Genomic DNA, 24,102 nt, shown 5'->3' on the forward strand with positions numbered 1-24,102 from the left:
TGAGCACTTTGACCCAACAAGTGCTTCACAGAAGTTTATAATGCAGAGCCGTAAAAATAAAAAATCATATTTTTTCACAAAAATGATCTTTTTGCCCCCATTTTTTAATTTTCCCAAGGGTAAGAGAAGAAATTAGACCACAAAAGTTGTTGTGCAATTTGTCCTGAGTACAAGGATACCCCATATGTGGGGGTAAACCACTGTTTGGGCGCATAGCAGAGCTCGGGAGGGAAGGAGCGCCATTTGACTTTTCAATGCAAAATTGACTGGAATTGAGATGGGACACCATGTCGCGTTTGGAGAACCCCTGATGTGCCTAAACATTAAAACCCCCCACAAGTGACACCATTTTGGAAAGTAGACCCCCTAAGGAACTTATCTTGATGTGTTTTGAGAGCTTTGAACCCCCAAGTGTTTCACTACAGTTTATAACGCAGAGCCGTGAAAATAAAAATTCTTTTTTTTTCAGAAAAATGATTTTTTAGCCCCCAGTTTTGTATTTTCACAAGGGTATCAGGATAAATTGGACCCCAAAAGTTGTTGTCCAATTTGTCCTGAGTACGCTGATACCCCATATGTGGGGGGGAACCACTGTCTGGGCGCATAACAGAGCTCGGAAGGGAAGGAGCGCCATTTGGAATGCAGACTTAAATGGATTGGTCTGCAGGCGTCACGTTGCATTTGCAGAGCCCCTGATGTACCCAAACAGTACAAACCCCCCACAAGTGACCCCATATTGGAAACTAGACCCCCCAAGAAACTTATCTAGATGTGTTGTGAGAACTTTGAACCCCCAAGTGTTTCACTACAGTTTACAACGCAGAGCCGTGAAAATAAAAAATCCTTTTTTTTCCCACAAAACTTATTTTTTAGCCCCCAGTTTTGTATTTTCCCAAGGGTAACAGGAGAAATTGGACCACAAAAGATGTTATCCAATTTGTCCTGAGTACGCCGATACCCCATGTGTTGGGGTAAACCCCTGTTTGGGCACACGGGAGAGCTCTGAGGGAAGGAGCACTGTTTTACTTTTTCAACGCAGAATTGGCTGGAATTGAGATCGGATGCCATGTCCCGTTTGGAGAGCTGATGTGCCTAAACAGTGGAAACCCCCCAATTATAACTGATACCCTAATCCAAACACATCCCTTACCCTAATCCCAACAGTAACCCTAACCACACCTCTAACACAGACACACCCAACCCTATTCCCAACCGTAAATGTAATCCAAACCCTAACCCTAACTTTAGCCCCAACCCTAACTGTAGCCCTAACCCTAACCCTAGCCCTAACCCTAGCCCCAACCCTAGCCCTAACCCTAGCAATAACCCTAACCCTAACCCTAGCCATAACCCTAGCCCTAACCCTAGCCCTAACCCTAACCCTAATGGGAAAATGGAAATAAATACATTTTTTTTATTTTTTTATTTTTCCCTAACTAAGGGGGTGATGAAGGGGGGTTTGATTTACTTTTATAGTGGGTTATTTAGCGGATTTTTATGATTGGCAGCAGTCACACACTGAAAGACGCTTTTTATTGCAAAACATATTTTTTGCGTTACCACATTTTGAGAGCTATAATTTTTCCATATTTGAGTCCACAGAGTCATGTGAGGTCTTGTTTTTTGCGGGACGAGTTGTTGTTTTTATTGGTAACATTTTCGGACACGTGACAGTTTTTGATCGCTTTTTATTCCGATTTTTGTGAGGCAGAATGACCAAAAACCAGCTATTCATGAATTTCTTTTGGGGGAGGCGTTTATACCGTTCCGCGTTTGGTAAAATTGATAAAGCAGTTTTATTCGTCAGGTCAGTACGATTACAGCGATATCTCATTTATATCTTTTTTTATGTTTTGGCGCTTTTATACGATAAAAACTATTTTATAGAAAAAATAATTATTTTGGTATCGCTTTATTCTCAGGACTATAACTTTTTTATTTTTTTACTGATGATGCTGTATGGCAGCTTGTTTTTTGCGGGACAAGATGACGTTTTCAGCGGTACCATGGTTATTTATATCTGTTTTTTTGATCGCGTATTATTCCACTTTTTGTTCTGCGGTATGGAAATAGCGTTGTCTTTTGCCTCGTTTTTTTTTTTTTTTTCTTATGGTGTTTACTGAAGGGGTCAACTAGTGGGGCAGTTTTATAGGTGGGGTCGTTACGGACGCGGCGATACTAAACATGTGTACTTTTATTGTTTTGTTTTTTTTATTTAGAAAAAGAAATGTACTTATGGGAATAATATTTTTTTTTTTTCTTTATTTAGGATTTTTTTTTTTTTTTTTACACATGTGGAAATTTTTTTTTTTACTTTTCTACTTTCACAGATCGGTGATCTGACAGTGTGCACAGCACTCTGTCAGATCACCGATCTGCCTCACAGCGCTGCAGGCTTACCAGGTCCTGCTCTGAGCAGGCACTCGGTAAGCCACCTCCCTCCCTGCAGGACCCGGATGCCGCGGCCATCTTGGATCCGGGACCTGCAGCGAGGAAGGAGGTAGGAGACCCTCGGAGCAACGCGATCACATCGCGTTGCTCCAGGGGTCTCAGGGAAGCCCGCAGGGAGCCCCCTCACTGCGCGATGCTTCCCTATACCGCCGGCACACCGTGATCATGTTTGATCGCGGTGTGCCGGGGGTTAATGTGCCGGGGGCGGTCCGTGATCGCTCCTGGCACATAGTGCCGGATGTCAGCTGCGATATGCAGCTGACACCCGGCCGCGATCGGCTGCGCTCTCCCCGTGAGCGCGGCCGATCGCGTATGACGTACTATCCCGTCGGTGGTCATACGGGCCCACCCCCACCTCGACGGGATAGTACGTCATATGTCAGAAAGGGGTTAATGAATTAATATAAAATATCAAACACAGTTTGTGAAAACCTAATAACCATATTAAATTGATTAAAGTGCTCAGTACATGTGTAAAAAATCTTTCTTAAAATATCTTTTCACATCCACGTATTAGACTGGAGACACTTCAGCGACCCAAGGAGGATGGGGGCTTGGCATTGCCTAACCCTGAAATATATTTTCTTGCAGCCCAGAGTCAGCACTTAAAGGGCTGGGCGCATGAAGGGTCGTCCGGGGCGGTACAGCAATTAATGGAAAAGGTGACAAAAAGAAGGCCAGCAGTACAATGTGTGGAGGATGGCCCCCTGGGGGCTTTGGGGAAACTGTATCCGACTATGTTATTGATATGTAAGCTGTGGGGTAGACTAAAACATATACGTGGGATTACGGGTCTGACCAGATTCTCCCCGCTATGGCATAATAATAATTTAAAGGAGTTTGTGGCAATGGGGGTACTATACCAGAATGGCAGGCCAAGGGGATTCAATATGTCTATCAGATAATTGAGCAGGGAGAGTTGAAATCCTTTTCCCAATTGCAGGTGGAATTTGATCTCGGGCCTGCGGGGGAATATCAATATCTGCGGATGAGACACGCATTTGGAGCTCAGAATAGGGACGGAGGCATCAGAATTCAAAGCGATATTATTATTATTATTATTATTATTCTTTTTTATAGCGCCATTTATTCCATGGCGCTTTACATGTGAAATACGGGGCAAATATAGACAAATACATTAAACATGAGCAAAAACAAGGCACACGGGTACATAAGGAGGGAGGACCCTGCCCGCGAGGGCTCACAGTCTGCAGGGGATGGGTGATGATACACTAGGAGAGGGCAGAGCTGGTTGTGTGGCGGTTCAGTAGGTTCAGGATCACTGCAGGCTGTAGGCTTGTCGGAAGAGGTGAGTCTTCAGGTTCTTTTTGAAAGTTTCTATGGTAGGCGAGAGTCTGATGTGCTGGGGTAGAGAGTTCCAGAGTATGGGGGAAGCAAGGGAGAAGTCTTGGATGCGGTTGTGGGAAGAAGAGATGAGAGGGGAGTAGAGAAGGAGGTCTTGAGAGGATCGGAGGTTGCGTGTTGGTAGGTACCGGGAGATCATGTCACAGATGTATGGAGGAGATAGGTTGTGGATGGCTTTGTAGGTCATTGTGAGGGTTTTGAACTGGAGTCTCTGGGCGATAGGAAGCCAGTGAAGGGCTTGGCATAGGGGAGAGGCTGGGGAATAGCAGGGAGACAGGTAGATTAGTCGAGCAGCAGAGTGTAGGATGGATTGGAGTGGTGCCAGAGTGCTAGAGGGGAGTCCAGAGAGTAGGAGGTTGCAGTAGTCGAGGCGGGAGATGATAAGGGCATGCACTAGTGTTTTTGTGGTGTCACGGTCAAGGAATGCGCGGATCCGGGAAATGTTTTTGAGTTTGAGGCGGCAGGAGGAGGCAAGGGCTTGGATATGTGGCTTGAAAGAGAGGGCAGAGTCGAGGATCACCCCGAGGCACCGGGCGTGTGGGACTGGGGAAAGCGAGCAGCCATTGACATTGATGGATAGGTCTGGTGGAGGGGTAGAGTGAGATGGGGGAAAGATGATGAATTCTGTTTTGTCCATGTTCAGTTGTAGAAAGCGAGCAGAAAAGAAGGCTGAAATAGCAGACAGACAGTGCGGGATTTTGGTAAGTAAGGAGGTGAGGTCAGGTCCGGATAGGTAGATCTGCGTGTCATCAGCATAGAGATGGTACTGCATACCGTGGGATTCTATGAGCTGTCCCAGACCGAAGGTGTAGATGGAGAAGAGTAGGGGTCCTAGAACAGAGCCTTGAGGAACACCGACTGACAAGGGGCGAGGTGAGGAGGTGGTGTGGTGGAGGGAGACATGTCCGATCTGTCAGATATGATGAGATCCAGGAAAGGGCCAAGTCTGTGATGCCAAGAGATGAGAGGATTTGTAGCAGAAGGGAGTGGTCCACAGTGTCAAAGGCAGAAGACAGGTCCAGGAGAAGGAGGACAGAGTAGTGTCGCTTGTTCCTGGCAGTTAGTAGGTCATTGGTGACTTTAGTTAGGGCAGTTTCAGTTGAGTGATGGGAACGGAAGCTAGATTGTAATCGATCAAAGAGGGAGCAGGAGGAGAGGTGAGAGGACAGTTCAAGATGGATGTGTTGCTCCAGCAATTTGGAGGCATAAGGAAGAAGAGATATCGGGCGATAGCTAGACACAGAGGATGGGTCGAGGGAGGGCTTTTTGAGGATGGGTGTGATCTTGGCATGTTTGAAGGATGAGGGGAAGACACCTGTTGTGAGTGTTAGAGTATGTGTGTGGTGAAGGGACTACTGGGGGGGTTATCGCCACTCTTTATAAAGACTTGCTGCACACTTTCCTGTTAAGGTTTCCAATACTGGCTAGAGCTAAGTGGGAGAGGGATCTGGGCCCAATGGAGAATGAAACTTGGGAGTCGGTGCTGGAGTGGGTTCCACGGCTGTCTCTGAGCGAACCGTACAGGCTGTCACAGCTTTATGTAATACACAGAGTTTACAAGTCTCTGAAGGTGTTATATAAGGCAGGCTTGCGTGATGATTCTGAGTGCCCGAGGTGTAAATCTACAGATGCTGATATATTTCATATGATGTGGACGTGTCCGAGACTGGCTGCTTTTTGGTTGGTAGTTTTGAGTCGTGTGGAAGGAGCATACAGATGCACGGTGCCAAGGGACCCGATGGTGTGCTTGTTGGGGTGCGTGGATGAGATTGGAGTAGATAACAACCTGAAGACAGCTATTGACAGATTGCTGTATATGGCACGGAAGATAATAGCGTGAAATTGGATTAAGGACGAGCCGCCGTCAAGAAGAGAATTCCTCCAATATGTGAAGCAGGGCCTGAAACTGGAAAAGGGGTTTTTATCAGAAAAGAGGGAAAATTGAAATGTTCGATAAGTTGTGGTCTCCATGGCTTGCCATGGGATAGGTTTGTTTTAGACAACGGGTGAATCAAGACCCTGAATTGGTGAAAACATAATACTTGGCCTATGGTCCTAACTGAGGGGATATATCCTATAGATTTGAGTGTGGAGCTATCAAACAAGGTGGGCTGTCTTATTGGGGGGTGGGATAAGTTGGGATTGCGGGGTTCGTTTGGGGGGAAAACTTTGTACTGAAAACAAGAATGTAACATGTCAATTGTAGTGTTATTCTTAATAAAAATTTGAGTTAATTTTTTTTTTAAATAGTAATATACCGTATGTCATGCAAAGTACTTAATATTACAGATATCATATAATTAAGCAAATAGTCACAGGTGTTGCATGCCAAAAAAGACTAGAAAAGCACTCACTTCCTCATTGAAAATACTTGCTGGATCTTTAGCGTCCTCAGGAATCTATTGCGCATGTCTATGACGGCAAAACAGCCTTTCCCATAAGCCCAAGTGTGTAGGCACCTGTGCAACGCTGTACCGAAGGACAAAAATCGCCATCTTGGAAAAGGTTCCAACCACTGTGCATGTCTATAGTTTTTGAGATACTTAAAACGTCATTATGATGATACTTTTAGCCCCAGGGTAAGCGTATTTATCACAGAACATGTTATTATCAAAGATCACGTATCATGGTATGCAGTCACATATTGGGGCATAATATCAACAATGCATTGATATTAACATGGACACATATCGTAAGCATGCCGTTAATATAGAGACAGCATAATAAGGAATGTAAGGTGTAGATCACGCTAGGAGGTCAGGACACCAGTCCATCTGTGTCACTAGGTGTGGGGGAACCCCCACAGTCAAGTGGGGCATCCCACACCAATAAGTGGGAGGTGAAAAGGAGAGTGAATCCCCCCATGTACCAACCACAAAAGTGGCACAACAAGACCAAAACCTATATTTTTCATAGATTATTCCTTGCTGTTAAACAGTTGACATACTAAATCATAATATGCCCCATAAAATAAATTTTATTGTTAAATAGTTAAAATACCACCAACCTGTTACATAGTTACATAGTTACATAGTTATTAAGGTTGAAGGAAGACTGTAAGTCCATCTAGTTCAACCCATAGCCTAACCTAACATGCCCTAACATGTTGATCCAGAGGAAGGCAAAAAAAACCCATGTGGCAAAGAGTAACTCCACCATGGGGAAAAAAATTCCTTCCCGACTCCACATACGGCAATCAGACTAGTTCCCTGGATCAACGCCTTATCAAGGAATCTAGTGTATATACCCTGTAACATTATACTTTTCCAGAAAGGTATCCAGTCCCCTCTTAAATTTAATTAATGAATCACTCATTACAACATCATACGGCAGAGAGTTCCATAGTCTCACTGCTCTTACAGTAAAGAATCCGCGTCTGTTATTATGCTTAAACCTTCTTTCCTCCAGACGTAGAGGATGCCCCCTTGTCCCTGTCTCAGGTCTATGATTAAAAAGATCATCAGAAAGGTCTTTGTACTGTCCCCTCATATATTTATACATTAAAATAAGATCACCCCTTAGGCTAGTTTCACACTTGCGTTTTTGTCTGCATGCGTTTTTAAAAAAAACGCATGTGTGAAAAACGCATGTAAACGCGGTAAAACGCATGCGTTTTTTAGACGCATGCGTTTTTATAGAAAAACACAAGAAAACACAAGAAAACACAAGAAAAAACAAGAAAAAACAAGAAAACCCTAACCCTAACCCTACCCCTAACCCTAACCCTAAACGTGACTGAAATACGTGGCACTGAAATACGTGCAACTGAAATACGTGGTACTTAAATACGTGGCACTTTAATACGTGGCACGTGGCACTTAAATACGTGGCACGTGGCACTTAAATACGTGGCACGTGGCACTTTAATACGTGGCACGTGGCACTTAAATACGTGGCACGTGGCACTTATATATGTGGCACGTGGCACTTATATATGTGGCACGTGGCACTTATATATGTGGCACGTGGCACTTAAATACGTGGCACGTGGCATACGTGGCACTGAAATACGTGGCACGTGGCACTTAAATACGTGGCACGTGGCACTTAAATACGTGGCACGTGGCACTTAAATACGTGGCACGTGGCACTTTAATACGTGGCACGTGGCACTTAAATACGTGGCACGTGGCACTTAAATACGTGGCACGTGGCACTTAAATACGTGGCACTTAAATACGTGGCACGTGGCACTTTAATATGTGGCACGTGGCACTTATATATGTGGCACGTGGCACTTATATATGTGGCACGTGGCACTTAAATACGTGGCACGTGGCATACGTGGCACTGAAATACGTGATACGTGGCACTTAAATACGTGGCAATATGACTGTCAGAAAATGTTCATTAAACGGTTAGGGGTGAGGTTAGGGGTAGAGTTAGGGTTAGGGTTTGGATCCCTTTATCACCTTGATGGTGGTGGGTGACTTTTTAGTGTGTTTTCTGGTTTTTTTCTATAAAAACGCATGCGTTTTTAGCGCAAACAAACGCATGTGCTTAAAAACGCATGCGTTTACATAGACAGCAATGCATTTTTTTGCCGCGAAAAAACGCATGCGTTTTTTCGCGGCAAAAAAACGCGCAAGAAAATACTGCAGGTAGCATTTTTGAAAATGAACGCATGCAGTCAAAAAACGCATGCGTTTGAAAACGCGACCAAACGCATGTGCAAAAAAACGCATGCGTTTTCAATGTTAAATATAGGGAAAAAAAACGCATGCGTTTTTTGTGCAAAAAACGCTGCAGACAAAAACGCAAGTGTGAAAGCAGCCTTAGTCTTCGTTTTTCCAAACTAAATAGCCCCAAGTGTAATAATCTATCTTGGTATTGCAGACCCCCCAGTCCTCTAATAACCTTGGTCGCTCTTCTCTGCACCCGCTCCAGTTCAGCTGTGTCTTTCTTATACACCGGAGACCAGAACTGTGCACAGTATTCTAAGTGTGGTCGAACTAGTGACTTGTATAGAGGTAAAATTATGTTCTCCTCATGAGCATCTATGCCTCTTTTAATACATCCCATTATTTTATTTGCCTTTGTAGCAGCTGCCTGACACTGGCCACTGAATATGAGTTTGTCATCCACCTATATACCCAGGTATTTTTCATTGACGGTTTTGCCCAGAGTTTTAGAATTAAGCACATAGTTATACATCTTATTACTTCTACCCAAGTGCATGACCTTACATTTATCCCCATTAAAGCTCATTTGCCATTTATCAGCCCAAGCTTCTAGTTTACATAAATCATCCTGTAATATAAAATTGTCCTCCCCTGTATTGATTACCCTGCAGAGTTTAGTGTCATCTGCAAATATTGAAATTCTACTCTGAATGCCCCCTACAAGGTCATTAATAAATATGTTAAAAAGAAGAGGGCCCAATACTGACCCCTGTGGTACCCCACTGCTAACCGTAACCCAGTCCGAGTGTGCTCCATTAATAACCACCCTTTGTTTCCTATCCCTGAGCCAGCTCTCAACCCACTTGCACATATTTTCCCCTATCCCCATTACTCTCATTTTATGTAACAACCTTTTGTGTGGCACCGTATCAAAAGCTTTGGAAAAGTCCATATACACTACGTCCACTGGGTTCCCTTGGTCCAGTCCGGAACTTACCTCTTCATAGAAGCTGATCAAATTACTCTGACATGAACGGTCCCTAGTAAACCCGTGCTGATACTGGGTCATAAGGTTATTCCTCTTCAGATACTCCAGTATAGTATCCCTTAGAATGCCCTCCAGGATTTTACCCACAGTAGAGGTTAAGCTTACTGGCCTATAATTACCGAGTTCAGTTTTTGCCCCTTTTTTGAATATTGGCACCACATTTGCTATACGCCAGTCCTGTGGTACAGACCCTGTTATTATGGAATCTTTAAAGATTAAAAATAATGGTCTATCAATGACTGTACTTAGTTCCTGCAGTACTCGGGGGTGTATCCCATCCGGGCCCGGAGATTTGTCAATTTTAGTTATTTTTAGACGCCGCTGTACTTCCTGCTGGGTTAAGCAGGTGACATTTAATGGGGAATTTTTATCACTAGTCATTTTGTCTGCCATGGGATTTTCTTTTGTAAATACTGATGAAAAAAAGTCATTTAGCATATTGGCTTTTTCCTCATCCTCATCCACCATTTCCCCCAGATTATTTTTAAGGGGGCCAACACTGTCATTTTTTAGTTTCTTACTATTTATATAGTTAAAGAATATTTTGGGATTATTTTTACTCTCTCTGGCAATGAGTCTCTCTGTCTCAATCTTTGCTGCCTTGATTTGCTTTTTACAGAATTTATTTAATTTTCTGTATTTATTTAATGCCTCCTCACTACCTACTTCCTGGGGTCTAAGGGGTATCGTTTCTCCTTATGGAGAGTGACATACCATCTCTGGCTTGTCAAGGTAAGGAGGCTTATTTGCCGTACAATGCTCCTCTGGGAATTTAAATATGCAAATTGCCTCTTCTGAGAAAAAGAGGACTTAAACTCTACAGCGCCACCTATTGGAAGTAGCGATCGTAGTAGGATCGCTACTTCCAATAGGTGGCGCTGTAGAGTTTAAGTCCTCTTTTTCTCAGAAGAGGCAATTTGCATACCTACTTCCTTTAATTCTCTAAATGCTTTCTTTTTGTCCCTTATTGCGCCCCTTACAGCTCTATTTAGCCATATTGGTTTCCTCCTATTTCTAGTATGTTTATTCCCATACGGTATATACTGTGCACAGGTCCTATCCAGGATGCTAATAAACGTCTCCCATTTTCTTTGTGTATTTTTGTGTCTCAGGATATCGTCCCAGTTAATTGCACCAAGATCCTCTCTCATCTGTTGGAAATTTGCCCTCCTGAAGTTTAGTGTCCTTGTCACCCCCCTACTACCCATCTTATTAAAGGTTACATGAAAACTTATTATTTTGTGATCACTATTCCCCAAGTGACCCCCAACCCTTATATTTGATATGCGGTCTGGCCTGTTGGTTAATATTAGGTCTAGCAGTGCCCCCCTTCTTGTTGGGTCCTGAACCAGTTGTGAAAGGTAATTGTCTCTCATAGTTGTCAAAAACCGATTACCTTTGCTGGAACTGCAGGTTTCTGTTCCCCAATCTATTTCAGGGTAGTTGAAGTCCCCCATAATAATGACTTCTCCTTGAGTCGCAGCTTCATCTATTTGCTTTACGAGGATATTCTCCATTGCTTCCATTATTTTTGGAGATTTATAACAAATCCCTATCAGTAATTTATTATTTTTTCCCCCTCCCCTTATCTCCACCCACAGGGACTCTACATTTTCATTAAATTCACCTATATTATCACGCAGGATGGGTTTTAAGGAAGATTTTACATATAGACACACCCCTCCCCCTCGCTTATCTGTACGGTCATTTCTGAACAGGCTATAGCCCTGCAAGTTAACAGCCCAGTCATGGCTCTCATCCAGCCACGTCTCAGATATCCCCACCATGTCATAATTATGCTCCAACAACATTAGTTCTAATTCATCCATTTTGTTGGCGAGGCTTCTGGCATTAGTATACATGCACTTGATGTTACTCTCTGTACCTCTATTCTTTCTTAAATTACTAACTGTTCTAACCCCACCCCCCATGCCACCGCCACCCCCAACTTCCTTATTTGTGCCCAGGTCTCTAGCTGCACTATCTTCCCCTCCTATAAAATGAATACCCTCCCCCCAATCCCTAGTTTAAACACTCCTCCAACCGTCTAACCATTTTCTCCCCCAGCACAGCTGCCCCTTCCCCATTGAGGTGCAGACCTGTGGTCATACCATACACACAAAACACACCGTGAAAATTTGGTATAGGGATGAGTCTTCCTGCAATGATTACTAAAATGGTGCCTGCCTATCTGCAGGGGTTGGCGCCCAAAGGGAAGCGTTGTGGCGACCCCGCTCCACGATGGCTGGCCCTGGGGTCCCTAGATAATCCCTAATAGTCCAATTGGGTCCCTCTACCCAGATGTATTGCTAAAGGTACCCCTAACAACTATACATAGATCACTCCTATATATAAGGAATACTAATCTCCACACCGTGCTATAATAACAATAGAGAACATGTGAGAAGGCACAGGACGGCAATTAGATAGATGCAGCACAATGGCTATTCATGTTGTACACAGTATGCTGTCATAGACACCTATATCTCGCATATATTAGCATTCCAATTTGCCCAGATAATCATATAAACACTAGTGTACCACATCATACAGTTAGTGTCCTTTTAGGCCATGCTATACAGGTGCTAACGTGAGTACACTGATAAGTTCAGATCACGGTTCAGATCAAAATACTCATCTCACATATAGCATGCTGTCCGCCTCTCATAAGTACCGCCTCTTCGCCCCTCTGGCTCATCAAGAGGCCCGATTCCATAACATGTATCCCGATGGTATATGATAGCTATTTACAATTGCGTGGAGTCGCCATGGGTGCTAATATGGCGCCTGCGTATGCAAATTTAGTCATGAGTCTTCTTGAGGAGGATTTCGTCTGTGTCCCACCACTTCAGCTATGTGGCGGCATGGTGGAGATACATAGACGATATCTTCCTCATGTGGACTGGAACAGAATCCATGCTTATTGAATTTCATTAATTTATGAATACTATTGATCACACGATCAAGTTTACCTTGATACACTCCAATACTAATCTACAATTTTTTAGATGTGGATATAACAGTCAAAGGTGATAGATTTGGTACACAATCCTAAAAAGATGCTGGAGGCTATTCCATATATCAATGGAAAGCATGATTAGAAAATTCTCCGACAGAGGTTATCCCAGAAACCTATTGAAACGCCAGAAAAATAGAGTTGATCAACTAGAGTGAGAAAAACTACTGTATAAAAAAACAGAAGTTAAATCGGATTCCATTTGTTCCGGCACACTGTGAAGAAAGTAAAAAAATCGCTAATGTGGTTCGTAAACATTGGGGTATGTTAAACAAGTGTTTACCTCATATCGAGGAATTTAAATTACCTCCCATTTTTTCCTATAAAAGAAATCGGACAATTGGTTCAAGTATAATTAAATCTGATATTGGATCTTTTAAAAGATCTGGCCAGACGACATTGACAGGTAATGACAGAAGAGGTTGTTTCCCCTGCCTGTCATGTGTCAATTGCAGTCTGATGATTAAGCATTTGAAATTCTCCCATCCAATTATTAATGGGGAATTTCACATCAAATATTACCTAACGTGCGAATCCGACTATGTAATTTACTTGCTGCAATGTCCTTGTTCCTTGTGGTATGTCGGTGAGACTACATGTAATTTTAAAACTAGAATTAATCAACACCGACGTACCATAAGGAAGAAGAGAATGGATTTGCCGGTTTCAAAGCACTTTATCGAAAAAGTCCATACTGATAAATAATTGTGTTTCCGTATCATTCATACCATGTCAGTGATGAGGAGAGGAGGGGATCGTGTTCAACTATTAAAGAAAGAGAACTTGAATGGATAACAAAATTGAATACTTTAAGGCCACATGGCCTCAATGCTGATTTCAAGTTAAGTCTAATCGCATAATGATGTATAAATGACTTATAAGTTATAACCTCATCGTATTGCCGGTTTGGGACCATGTTATGTAGTCTATATGATTAATATGTTCTTTTTCGCTTTCTTGTTTCAGGTTTTGCATACCATGGGACTGTCGTACTCACGTATTCCTTATTTCTTTTTTTTATTATTTCTTACCCTGAAAATTTTTTTTTCTTTTTTTGTTTTTTTTTCTTTTTTTTTCTGAATCATTGCACTTGTCTGTAATTTTCAGCCTGAGATATCATACTTATATTATGTTTTTTGTATATTTTGATTAAAATAATTTTTGGGATTGACGATGAATGGTCTTTTGAGCTTTTATCATTGTGCTTTCAAAATATTGACCGATAAACAATACATTTAATATTGTCTTCTGTTAATATCGGTACATTAAAATGGGATCACTGGATACCCCATTTATTGGGGGCTCTTTCTTGGTGTAGTGATATTACTGGACTTATGCCATAATTTTTATAAAGATATATAAATATTACAATGTATGCTTGTGATATCTAAGCCTTCAGCTGCATTATTATTGTATGTCATCTGTTTAACAGCGAGGAATAATCTATGAATAAAATGGGTTTTGGTCTTGTTGTGCCACTTTTGTGGTTGGTGAATGGGGGAATTCACTCTCCTTTTCATCTCCCACTTATTGGTGTGGGATGCTCCACTTGACTGTGGTAGTCCCCCACACCTAGTGACACAGATGGACTGGTGTCCTGACCTCCCAGCGTGATCTACACCTTACATTCCTTACTATGCTGTCTCTATATTAACGGCATGCTTACGATATGTGTCCATGTTAATATCAATGCATTGTTGATATTATGCCCCAATATGTGACTGCATACCATGATACGTGATCTTTGATAATAACATGTTCTGTGATAAATGCGCTTACCCTGGGGCTAAAAGTATCGTCATAATGACGTTTTAAGTATCTCAAAAACTATAGACATGGCGCAGTGGTTGGAACCTTTTCCAAGATGGCGATTTTTTTCCTTCGGTACAGCGTTGCACAGGTGCATACACACCTGGGCTTATGGGAAAGGCTGTTTTGTCGTCACAGACATGCGCAATAGATTCCTGAGGACGCTTTAGATCCAGCAAGCATTTTCAATAAGGATGTGAGTGCGTTTCTAGTCTTTTTTGGCATGCAACACCTGTGACTATTTGATTAACTATATGATATCTCTAATATTAAGTACTTTGCATGACATATATTAATTTTTAAAATATATTTTAAGAAAGATTTTTTACACACGCACTGAGCACTTTAATCAATTTAATATGGTTATTAGGTTTTCACAAACTATGTTTGATATTTTATATTAACTAATTCATTAATCAAAGACATGTGCACCCTATTTATATCTGTAACACTGCTTGGTTCATTGCTTGAAAAAGGATTTGTTTTATCGGAAACGTTGCCACGCCACTGGGCATTAAAGTCCATTTTTTAAACCTTTTTGTGCTGTTCCCCCTTTTTTGCATATATACTAATACACCACTGTGAAAAAAATGCTAATATGCTAATAACCATTGAATACTTTCAAATTACCATAAATAGAGGAGTGTAGATATCACTATGATCAATTGTAATTGTACTTGTGTGTGCCTTGTATTGCTCATGTTTATTGTACTTGTCTATGTATGCCCCTTTTTCACATGTAGAGCTATGGAATAAATGGCGCTATAAAAATGAATAATAATAATAATAAATATGAAAAACAAGTCCAATATACAGTATATGTGCTGGACATAATCAAACATACAGTGGGGCAAAAAAGTATTTAGTCATTCAGCAATAGTGCAAGTTCCACCACTTAAAAAGATGAGAGGCGTCTGTAATTTACATCATAGGTAGACCTCAACTATGGGAGACAAACTGAGAAATAAAAATCCAGAAAATCACATTGTCTGTTTTTTATCATTTTATTTGCATATTATGGTGGAAAATAAGTATTTGGTCAGAAACAAACAATCAAGATTTCTGGCTCTCACAGACCTGTAACTTCTTCTTTAAGAGTCTCCTCTTTCCTCCACTCATTACCTGTAGTAATGGCACCTGTTTAAACTTGTTATCAGTATAAAAAGACACCTGTGCACACCCTCAAACAGTCTGACTCCAAACTCCACTATGGTGAAGACCAAAGAGCTGTCAAAGGACACCAGAAACAAAATTGTAGCCCTGCACCAGGCTGGGAAGACTGAATCTGCAATAGCCAACCAGCTTGGAGTGAAGAAATCAACAGTGGGAGCAATAATTAGAAAATGGAAGACATTCAAGACCACTGATAATCTCCCTCGATCTGGGGCTCCACGCAAAATCCCACCCCGTGGGGTCAGAATGATCACAAGAACGGTGAGCAAAAATCCCAGAACCACGCGGGGGGACCTAGTGAATGAACTGCAGAGAGCTGGGACCAATGTAACAAGGCCTACCATAAGTAACACACTACGCCACCATGGACTCAGATCCTGCAGTGCCAGATGTGTCCCACATGGCTTAAGCCAGTACATGTCCGGGCCCGTCTGAAGTTTGCTAGAGAGCATTTGGATGATCCAGAGGAGTTTTGGGAGAATGTCCTATGGTCTGATGAAACCAAACTGGAACTGTTTGGTAGAAACACAACTTGTCGTGTTTGGAGGAAAAAGAATACTGAGTTGCATCCATCAAACACCATACCTACTGTAAAGCATGGTGGTGGAAACATCATGCTTTGGGGCTGTTTCTCTGCAAAGGGGCCAGGACGACTGATCCGGGTACATGAAAGAATGAATGGGGCCATGTATCGTGAGATTTTGAGTGCAAACCTCCTTCCATCAGCAAGGGCATTGAAGATGAAACGTGGCTGGGTCTTTCAACATGACAATGATCCAAAGCACACCGCCAGGGCAATGAAGGAGTGGCTTCGTAAGAAGCATTTCAAGGTCCTGGAGTGGCCTAGCCAGTCTCCAGATCTCAACCCTATAGAAAACCTTTGGAGGGAGTTGAAAGTCCGTGTTGCCAAGCGAAAAGCCAAAAACATCACTGCTCTAGAGGAGATCTGCATGGAGGAATGGGCCAACATACCAACAACAGTGTGTGGCAACCTTGTGAAGACTTACAGAAAACGTTTGAGCTCTGTCATTGCCAACAAAGGATATATTACAAAGTATTGAGATGAAATTTTGTTTCTGACCAAATACTTATTTTCCACCATAATATGCAAATAAAATGATAAAAAAACAGACAATGTGATTTTCTGGATTTTTATTTCTCAGTTTGTCTCCCATAGTTGAGGTCTACCTATGATGTAAATTACAGACGCCTCGCATCTTTTTAAGTGGTGGAACTTGCACTATTGCTGAATGACTAAATACTTTTTTGCCCCACTGTATCTAATACAAACAACCATGCACAATATTAGCCCTTAGAAGAACAGTATGATGGTTCAACTTCAGCACCAGTATAAACACTACAGGACTCTGATTAGTTATACAAACACTCTCTCCCTCCAGTCACAACTGTCCCTAGGCTAAAGGCCCCGTCTCACATAGCGATTTACCAACGATCACAACCAGCGATACGACCTGGCCGTGATCGTTGGTAAGTCGTTGTGTGGTCGCTGGGGAGCTGTCACACAGACAGCTCTCTCCAGCGACCAACGATCAGGGGAACGACTTCGGCATCGTTGAAACTGTCTTCAACGATGCCGAAGTCCCCCTGCAGCACCCGGGTGACCAGGGTAAACATCGGGTTACTAAGCGCAGGGCCGCGCTTAGTAACCCGATGTTTACCCTGGTTACCAAAAAAAACAAACAGTACATACTCACCATCTGATGTCCGTCAGGTCCCTTGCCGTCTGCTTCCTGCTCTGACTGAGTGCCGCCGTACAGTGAGAGCAGAGCGCAGCGGTGACGTCACTGCTGTGCTGTGCTCTCACTGTACGGCGGCACTCAGTCAGAGCAGGAAGCAGACAGCAAGGGACCTGACGGACATCAGATGGTGAGTATGTACTGTTTTTTTTTTTTTACATTTACGCTGGTAACCAGGGTAAACATCGGGTTACTAAGCGCGGCCCTGCGCTTTGTAACCCGATGTTTACCCTGGTTACCAGTGAAGACATCGCTGGATCGGTGTCACACACACTGATTCAGCGATGTCAGCGGGACCTCAACGACCAAAAAAAGGTCCAGGCCATTCCGACACGACCAGCGATCTCACAGCAGGGGCCTGGTCGCTGGTACGTGTCACACATAGCGAGATCGCTACTGAGGTCGCTGTTGCGTCACAAAACTTGTGACTCAGCAGCGATCTCGCTATGTGAGACAGGGCCTTAAATGCGCAATGTATCTTTTACAAACAGCAAAGAACAGGATTAGTCCTTAGAAGGACTGTTAGTATGATGGTTCAGCATCAGTAGCTACACTACAGGCCTGATTCGTTCAACTGGACAAGCACACTCTCCCTCCAATGTGAACTGCCCCTGAGCTGTGCAATGGCGTCAGTGTGCCAAGGGTGGTGGTACCTATCCTTTTAAAACCTCTGATGAGATAATGCGGCAAGCCAATCACAGTAATGTCACTACCAATATGGCTATGCCTTACAGTGACTGGCAGGCAATTCCCGCAAGTTTATTGGCTGTGTAACAGGCGCCAAACATGCAGGGCGGGGATTTGAGCTTCAAATCGGAGCACCAGCTAATGCTCATCGAGTGCTGAGCACATCCGACCACCAGTATCACCGCGCATGCTTGCTCACCCCTAGTCATAACGTTAAAGGAGATGTTCTCTGAAAACAAGTTATCTTAGGGGTGCACGCATGTTGGGGTGCACACGAGCATACCCGAAGATAAGCATCCCGAAGATAAACATCAAGATAAAGCAGTTATTCCATGGCAAAGAACTAACATCCATCTTCTCTCTTCACACAGGTACAAATTCCCTCTGCTTGATGTCTCATCTCCTGCAATATATTCTAATGGTACAAATTCCCTGTCCTTGCTGTCTCATCTCCTGCAATATATTCTAACGGTACAACTTCCCACCTCTGATTGTTGTCTCATCTCCTGCAATATATTCCAATGGTACAAATTCCCTCTGCTTGTTGTCTCAACTCCCGCAATATATTCTAATGGTTCGACTTCCCACCTCTGATTGCTGTCTCATCTCCTGCAATATATTCTAATGGTACAAATTCCCTCTGCTTGCTGTGTGCTGTTTGTCATCTGCCTCTTTACCATCTAGAAACCTATTTTAATGTGCCTGCTAATTCATTGCTATAATTCATTTGGTGCATTGTACTTAATACTCACTGTTGCATATCCATGACTGGGATCAGTGTAGATATTATCTGGTGGAAGGTGCTATAGCAAATAGATGTAGCCAGGCCCAATGTCTTTGATCATCTAACCACCCCCTGGCATGCTGGCCCCAGCTGCCAAATTATCCTCAACCAGTTCCCACAATCCATCTCTCCTGAGTCTGGATTGTGGTCTTTAAATTTAGAAACATCCTTAGGGGTGCATCCCAAAGATAAGCATCGAGATAAAGCAGTTATTCCATGGCAGTTAGTCAGGGCAGGAGTTAGGTAACCCACACTCTGCTCTCCTTTCTATCCTCCTATGTTCCCATGCCATCCACATTCACAGCACCATCCTCCCCCATCACGACTCATATACATCAGCTCTTCTCTTCTTCCCTCTCCTATGTACAGCTCCCATGCACTTCTCACCTTCCTGAAAAACCTCAGCCCATCTTGCCCAAACACACTGCACAAAAAAATTTCGTACAATTCCAAAAACTACTTGCTCTTTATCTTCCTTCTCCTACTGATTTCAGCGGACATCTCCACCAACCCTGGTCCACCATCCCTTAACCTCAACCCCTACCCTACCTCACATCGAAACCTTACTAATCTTACTAATATTAGTTGCACTCCTTCATCTCCTTCTTTTAATTGTGCTTTTTGGATTCCATGGTCTGTATGTAACAAGCTTCCTTTCCTACACAAATACTTTCTGAAAAACTCTCTTAATCTGTTGGCCCTCACGAAACCTGGATTCAAGATTCTGACACTGTCTCTCCTGCTGCCATTTCCCATGGTGGCTTACAATTCTTACATTCCCCGAGACCCACAAACAGACATGGTGGTGGAGTCGGCATACTCCTGTCCCCACAGTGCACTTTCCAGGTCATCCCCCAAGTTCCATCGCTCTCATTCCCTTCTTTTGAGGTCCACACCATCAGGCTCTTTTGTCCCCTCGCCCTCAGAGTAGCGGTCATATACCAGCCCTCAGGCTCACCCACTTCCTTGACCATTTCCCTGCCTGGCTGCTGCACTTCATGTCCTCAGAACTACCAACCCTTATCCTGGGAAACATCAACATCCCCATTAACAGCCCCACTTCCACATCTGCATCCCAGCTTCTATCATTAACCACTTCTCTAGGCTTCTCACATCTCTCAACCTCTGAAACACACAAAGACGGTAACACCCTTGACTTAGTCTTTGTCCAGTTCTGCTTAATCTCCTACCTAGATAACTCACCTCTTCCCCTCTCTGACCACAACATTCTCTCCTTCACACTCACAATTTCTCGCCCACCCCAGCACACTCCTATCTACCACACATTCAGAAATCTACATGCTATTAACCCTCATGCACTTTCAGACTCTCTACACTTATCATTGTCCCCAATCTCCTCTTTTTCCTGTCCTGATCTGGCTGTACATCATTACAATGACACTCTTAGAATAATCCTTGACCAAGTAGCTCCCCTCACCCTCAGAACTTCCAAACAAAGAGAAAAACAGCCCTGGCTCACATTGCAAACCCGATTTCTCCAGCGATGCTCTAGGTGTGCTGAACGCTTATGGAGGAAAACTTGCAAACCAGAAGACTTCATACACTTCAAATTTATGTTAAGAACATATATTTCTGCCCCTCACCTCGCCAAACAGACCTACTTCAACACTCTGATCTTCTCACTATCCAACAACCCCAAGAAACTTTTTGACACCTTTCACTCTCTCCTCAGGCCAAAAGCACAAGCCCCTATCACAGACATTTGTGCTGATGACCTGGCCTCCCACTTTATAGAGATAATAGATAATATCTGTCAGGAAATCCGTTCCCAGCCACCAAGTGCAGTCACTCCCATCCCTCTCTGCATTTCCCCTGGCTCACGCTTCACATTCGATCCCATCACAGAAGAAGATGTCTCCAAGCTCCTCTCTTCATCTCGTCCAACTACATGCACTGCCAAACCCATTCCCTCTCATCCCGTCCAGTCTCTCTCTCCAGTCCTCACAACTCACCCAACTACAATCTTTAATCTTTTCCTCTCCTCTGGCATTTTCCCCTCCTCCTTCAAACACTCTATCATTGCTCCATTACTAAAGAAACCCGCCCTCGACCCATCCTGCACAAATAACTACAGACCAGTCTTCAATCTCCCCTTCATCTCTAAACTCTTGGAGTGCCTGATCTACTCCCGTCTTACCCGTTACCTCTCCACTCATTCCCTCCTAGACCCTTCACAGTCCGGTTTCCGCCAACTACATTTGACATAAACTGCACTCATCAAGGTGACCAACAACCTTCTGACAGCAAAATGTAATGGTGACCACTCTCTGCTCATTCTTCTCAGCCTTTCTGCAGCTTTCGACACTGTTGACCACATTCTCCTACTCTGTAGGCTCCAGTCACTAGGCATTAAGGACACTGCTCTCTCCTGGTTCTCTTCCTATCTTTCTGACTGCTCCTTCAGTGTTCTGTTTGCTGGTTCCACTTCATCTCCTCTTCCTCTCACTGTCGGGGTACCTCAGGGCTCAGTCCTTGGCCCCCTTCTCTTCTCCCTCTACACGGCCCCAATTGGACAGACCATCAGCTGTTTTGGCTTTCAGTACATCTTTAAGCCGATGACACACAACTATACACGTCATCCCCTGACCTTACCCCCGCTGTACTACAGAATGCCAGTGACTGTCTGTCCGCAGTCTCCAATATCACGTCTGCTCTCTCTGAAACCCAACCTCTCCAAAACTGAACTTCTTCTGCTCCTGCCATCTACTAACCTCCCTAAATCTGCCATTTCCCTCTCCGTGGGTGGCACCATAATAACACCCTGGCAGCAGGCGTGCTGTCTGGGTGTTATGTTTGACTCCGATCTCTCCTTCACATCCCATATACAATCTCTTGCCCGCTTACACCTAAAGAACATCTCTAGAATCCGCCCTTTTCACACCATGAAAACAACAAAATCCTCACTGTCGCCTTGATCCACTCCCGCCTGGATTACTGTAATGCTCTATTAATTGGCCTCCCCCTTACTCGACTTTCCCCTCTCCAGTCTATCCTTAATGCAGCAGCCAGGGTCGGCCATCTGGCTAATCGTTACTCAGACGCGTCCGCTCTTCGCCAGTCGTTACACTGGCTGCCCATTCATTATAGAATCCAATTCAAAGCACTTGTTCTCACCCACAAAGCTCTCCACAGTGCGGTACCCCCTTACATCTCCTCCCTCATTTCGGTCTATCGGCCTAACCAACCACTGCGCTCTGCAAACGACTTTCTACTAACCTCCCACTCCCGACTCCAAGACTTCTCCCGTGCTGCGCCAATCCTCTGGAATGCTCTACCCCAAGATATTAGGACCATAAACAATTTGCATAGTTTTAGGCGCTCCCTCAAAACACATTTGTTCAGAGCGGCCCATCACGTTCACTAATCAAAGTCATTTTATGTTTGTATGTGTGTGTAGCCCATTCACTATCCCCATCTATCACCCACCCCCTGAAGATGGCTGGACCATCATTGTAAATACATCATTGTAAATACACACCTGTACTTTTGTATCTCCCCCACCTCATTGTAGATTGTAAGCTCTCAAGAGCAGGGTCGTCTTATTTTGCTTTAATTGTTGCATTGTTAACGTTGTTACTTACGACTGTTGTGTTTGAAACCGTTAAACTGTAAAGCGCTGCGGAATATGTTGGTGCTATATAAATAAAGATTATTATTATTATTATTATCACGTATCCTTATTGATTAGTGGGGCTGTAATCGCTGGGACCTGTTCCAATTGGCAGGCAGAACGTGGCACTTTTAGCATTGTTATATTAAGTGGCATTGCACATGCCTTACCACTGCTCCATTCCTTATTGGGCTGCTAACCACTACACTTGGATTTTCCTGGCATCCCCCTTAGAAAATGAAGCTGCATCTGACCTGCTGCACCATTTTGCAACAAGGATAAAAGTTCCCCATTGGGAAGTTGGGGATAGAAGTGCCCCATTCTGTCAATGGGGGCAGGTTACAGAGGTCAGAGCCGCCACTGATCATTAAGTTATCACCTATCCTATTGATAGGTGATAAGATAACTTTTTTTTTTCGCTGGAGACCTTAACTTTTCATTACAAGAAACTGAAGGGCACTATAAGACTATGGTTAGTACTTTCATGGTGGTAGAATATAATGGATTGTGGCTGTATCCTTCATACATCCCTAGTAAGGTCTGTGCACACGGTATGGTTTTGGATGTGATTTTTTTCTGCTCAGATTTGTCACAAAACCTGAAGGATCTCATAGTGCCAGCAAAGTGAATGAGATCTCATACACAAGTTGCCTATTTTTTTCTTGCAGATTTAAATCTAAAGAATGTCCATTCTTTCTGCATTTTTCCTGCAGATTTATCCCATACTAATGGATGTTCAAAAATTTACAACAAAATCGCATGTAAAAAAGTGTCAAAAAATGACATAAATGCACCTTTTTATGCATCGTTTTTCCTACCAAGAGATGCCGAAATGTCTGCTGCAAATGCCTAATGTGTGCACATAGCCGAAGTGGTACAATAATAACCCATATAAAAAATTATACAACTTTATCTTCACAACATCCTAATATGTCAATACCTTTAAGTTGATTTTATTTTCTGTTTGATTCTGGAATAACTTTTCTTCCATTTCTTCAATGATTTCTTTTAAATTATTCACTTGATATTCAAGGCTCCTTTTCTCATTATTTAGCTGTGTGATAGATACCAGGGCATTACTATATTTGTCCTCTACTTCATCCAAGGATTCCTTGAAAGAAATTATTAAAACATGATCAACATGATGCTAGTACTAAAATTGACCCAATTTTTTAGTTTATTTGAAGTTAGTGGTCCTTCTGGTCCCGATTCACTAAAAAGAATATGGTACCCACAAAAGATCATATCTTACCCTCAGTTTGTTCAGAGCATCGGGATCTAGTATTTGTTTCCTGGCTTCTCTCTTTCCTCTCCAAGTCCATTGAGAGAGGACATTTTTCTTGATATCTGAGCATTGCATTCTTAAACTAAGAAGGAATTAGATAAACACAAGTGAATGTGACGAACATCTCATATCTACCAATAAATAATACATAATTCCAGAATTAGCTCCTACAGTTTAATTCTATGTTACATTCAGTCACCTTGTCCTCAGTGTTGTATCATTTGTGAACAATATCGCTTTCAATGAGCAGGAACTAAATGTCCTTGAACCTAAGAATTCAACCTTGGCTGCATTATTTCAGTGCATTTTATTACAAGTTTGGCATATATGAGACAATAAACCATATTTAACTGCTAATCAGGAAAATAGAAAGGTAGAAAGTAATAACTATCAGATGTAGAATTATCTGAAAGATGGGATTAGATAAATTCTATAATACAATATTGCCTCTACACTTATGTGGTCGTGCAGACA

General features: G+C 43.0%; 1 protein-coding gene across 2 annotated transcripts in view; it reads right to left on the reverse strand.

Moving 5' to 3' along the window:
• LOC143782177 (leucine-rich repeat flightless-interacting protein 2-like) overlaps positions 1-23,780 on the reverse strand; it is a 157,422-nt gene extending 133,642 nt beyond the window's left edge. For both annotated transcript variants that reach the window (XM_077269337.1, XM_077269336.1), the window contains exons 1-2: positions 23,596-23,780; positions 23,284-23,454 (exon numbers count right to left, since the gene is read on the reverse strand). In XM_077269337.1, coding sequence (XP_077125452.1) covers positions 23,284-23,454; positions 23,596-23,703 — 279 coding nt within the window. In that variant the 5' untranslated portion in view covers positions 23,704-23,780. The remainder of the gene's footprint in view (positions 1-23,283; positions 23,455-23,595) is intronic.
• Between the last annotated feature and the right edge of the window lie 322 nt (positions 23,781-24,102).

Source organism: Ranitomeya variabilis, chromosome 6 (assembly GCF_051348905.1).
Source record: "Ranitomeya variabilis isolate aRanVar5 chromosome 6, aRanVar5.hap1, whole genome shotgun sequence".
Classification (NCBI taxonomy): domain Eukaryota; kingdom Metazoa; phylum Chordata; class Amphibia; order Anura; family Dendrobatidae; genus Ranitomeya; species Ranitomeya variabilis.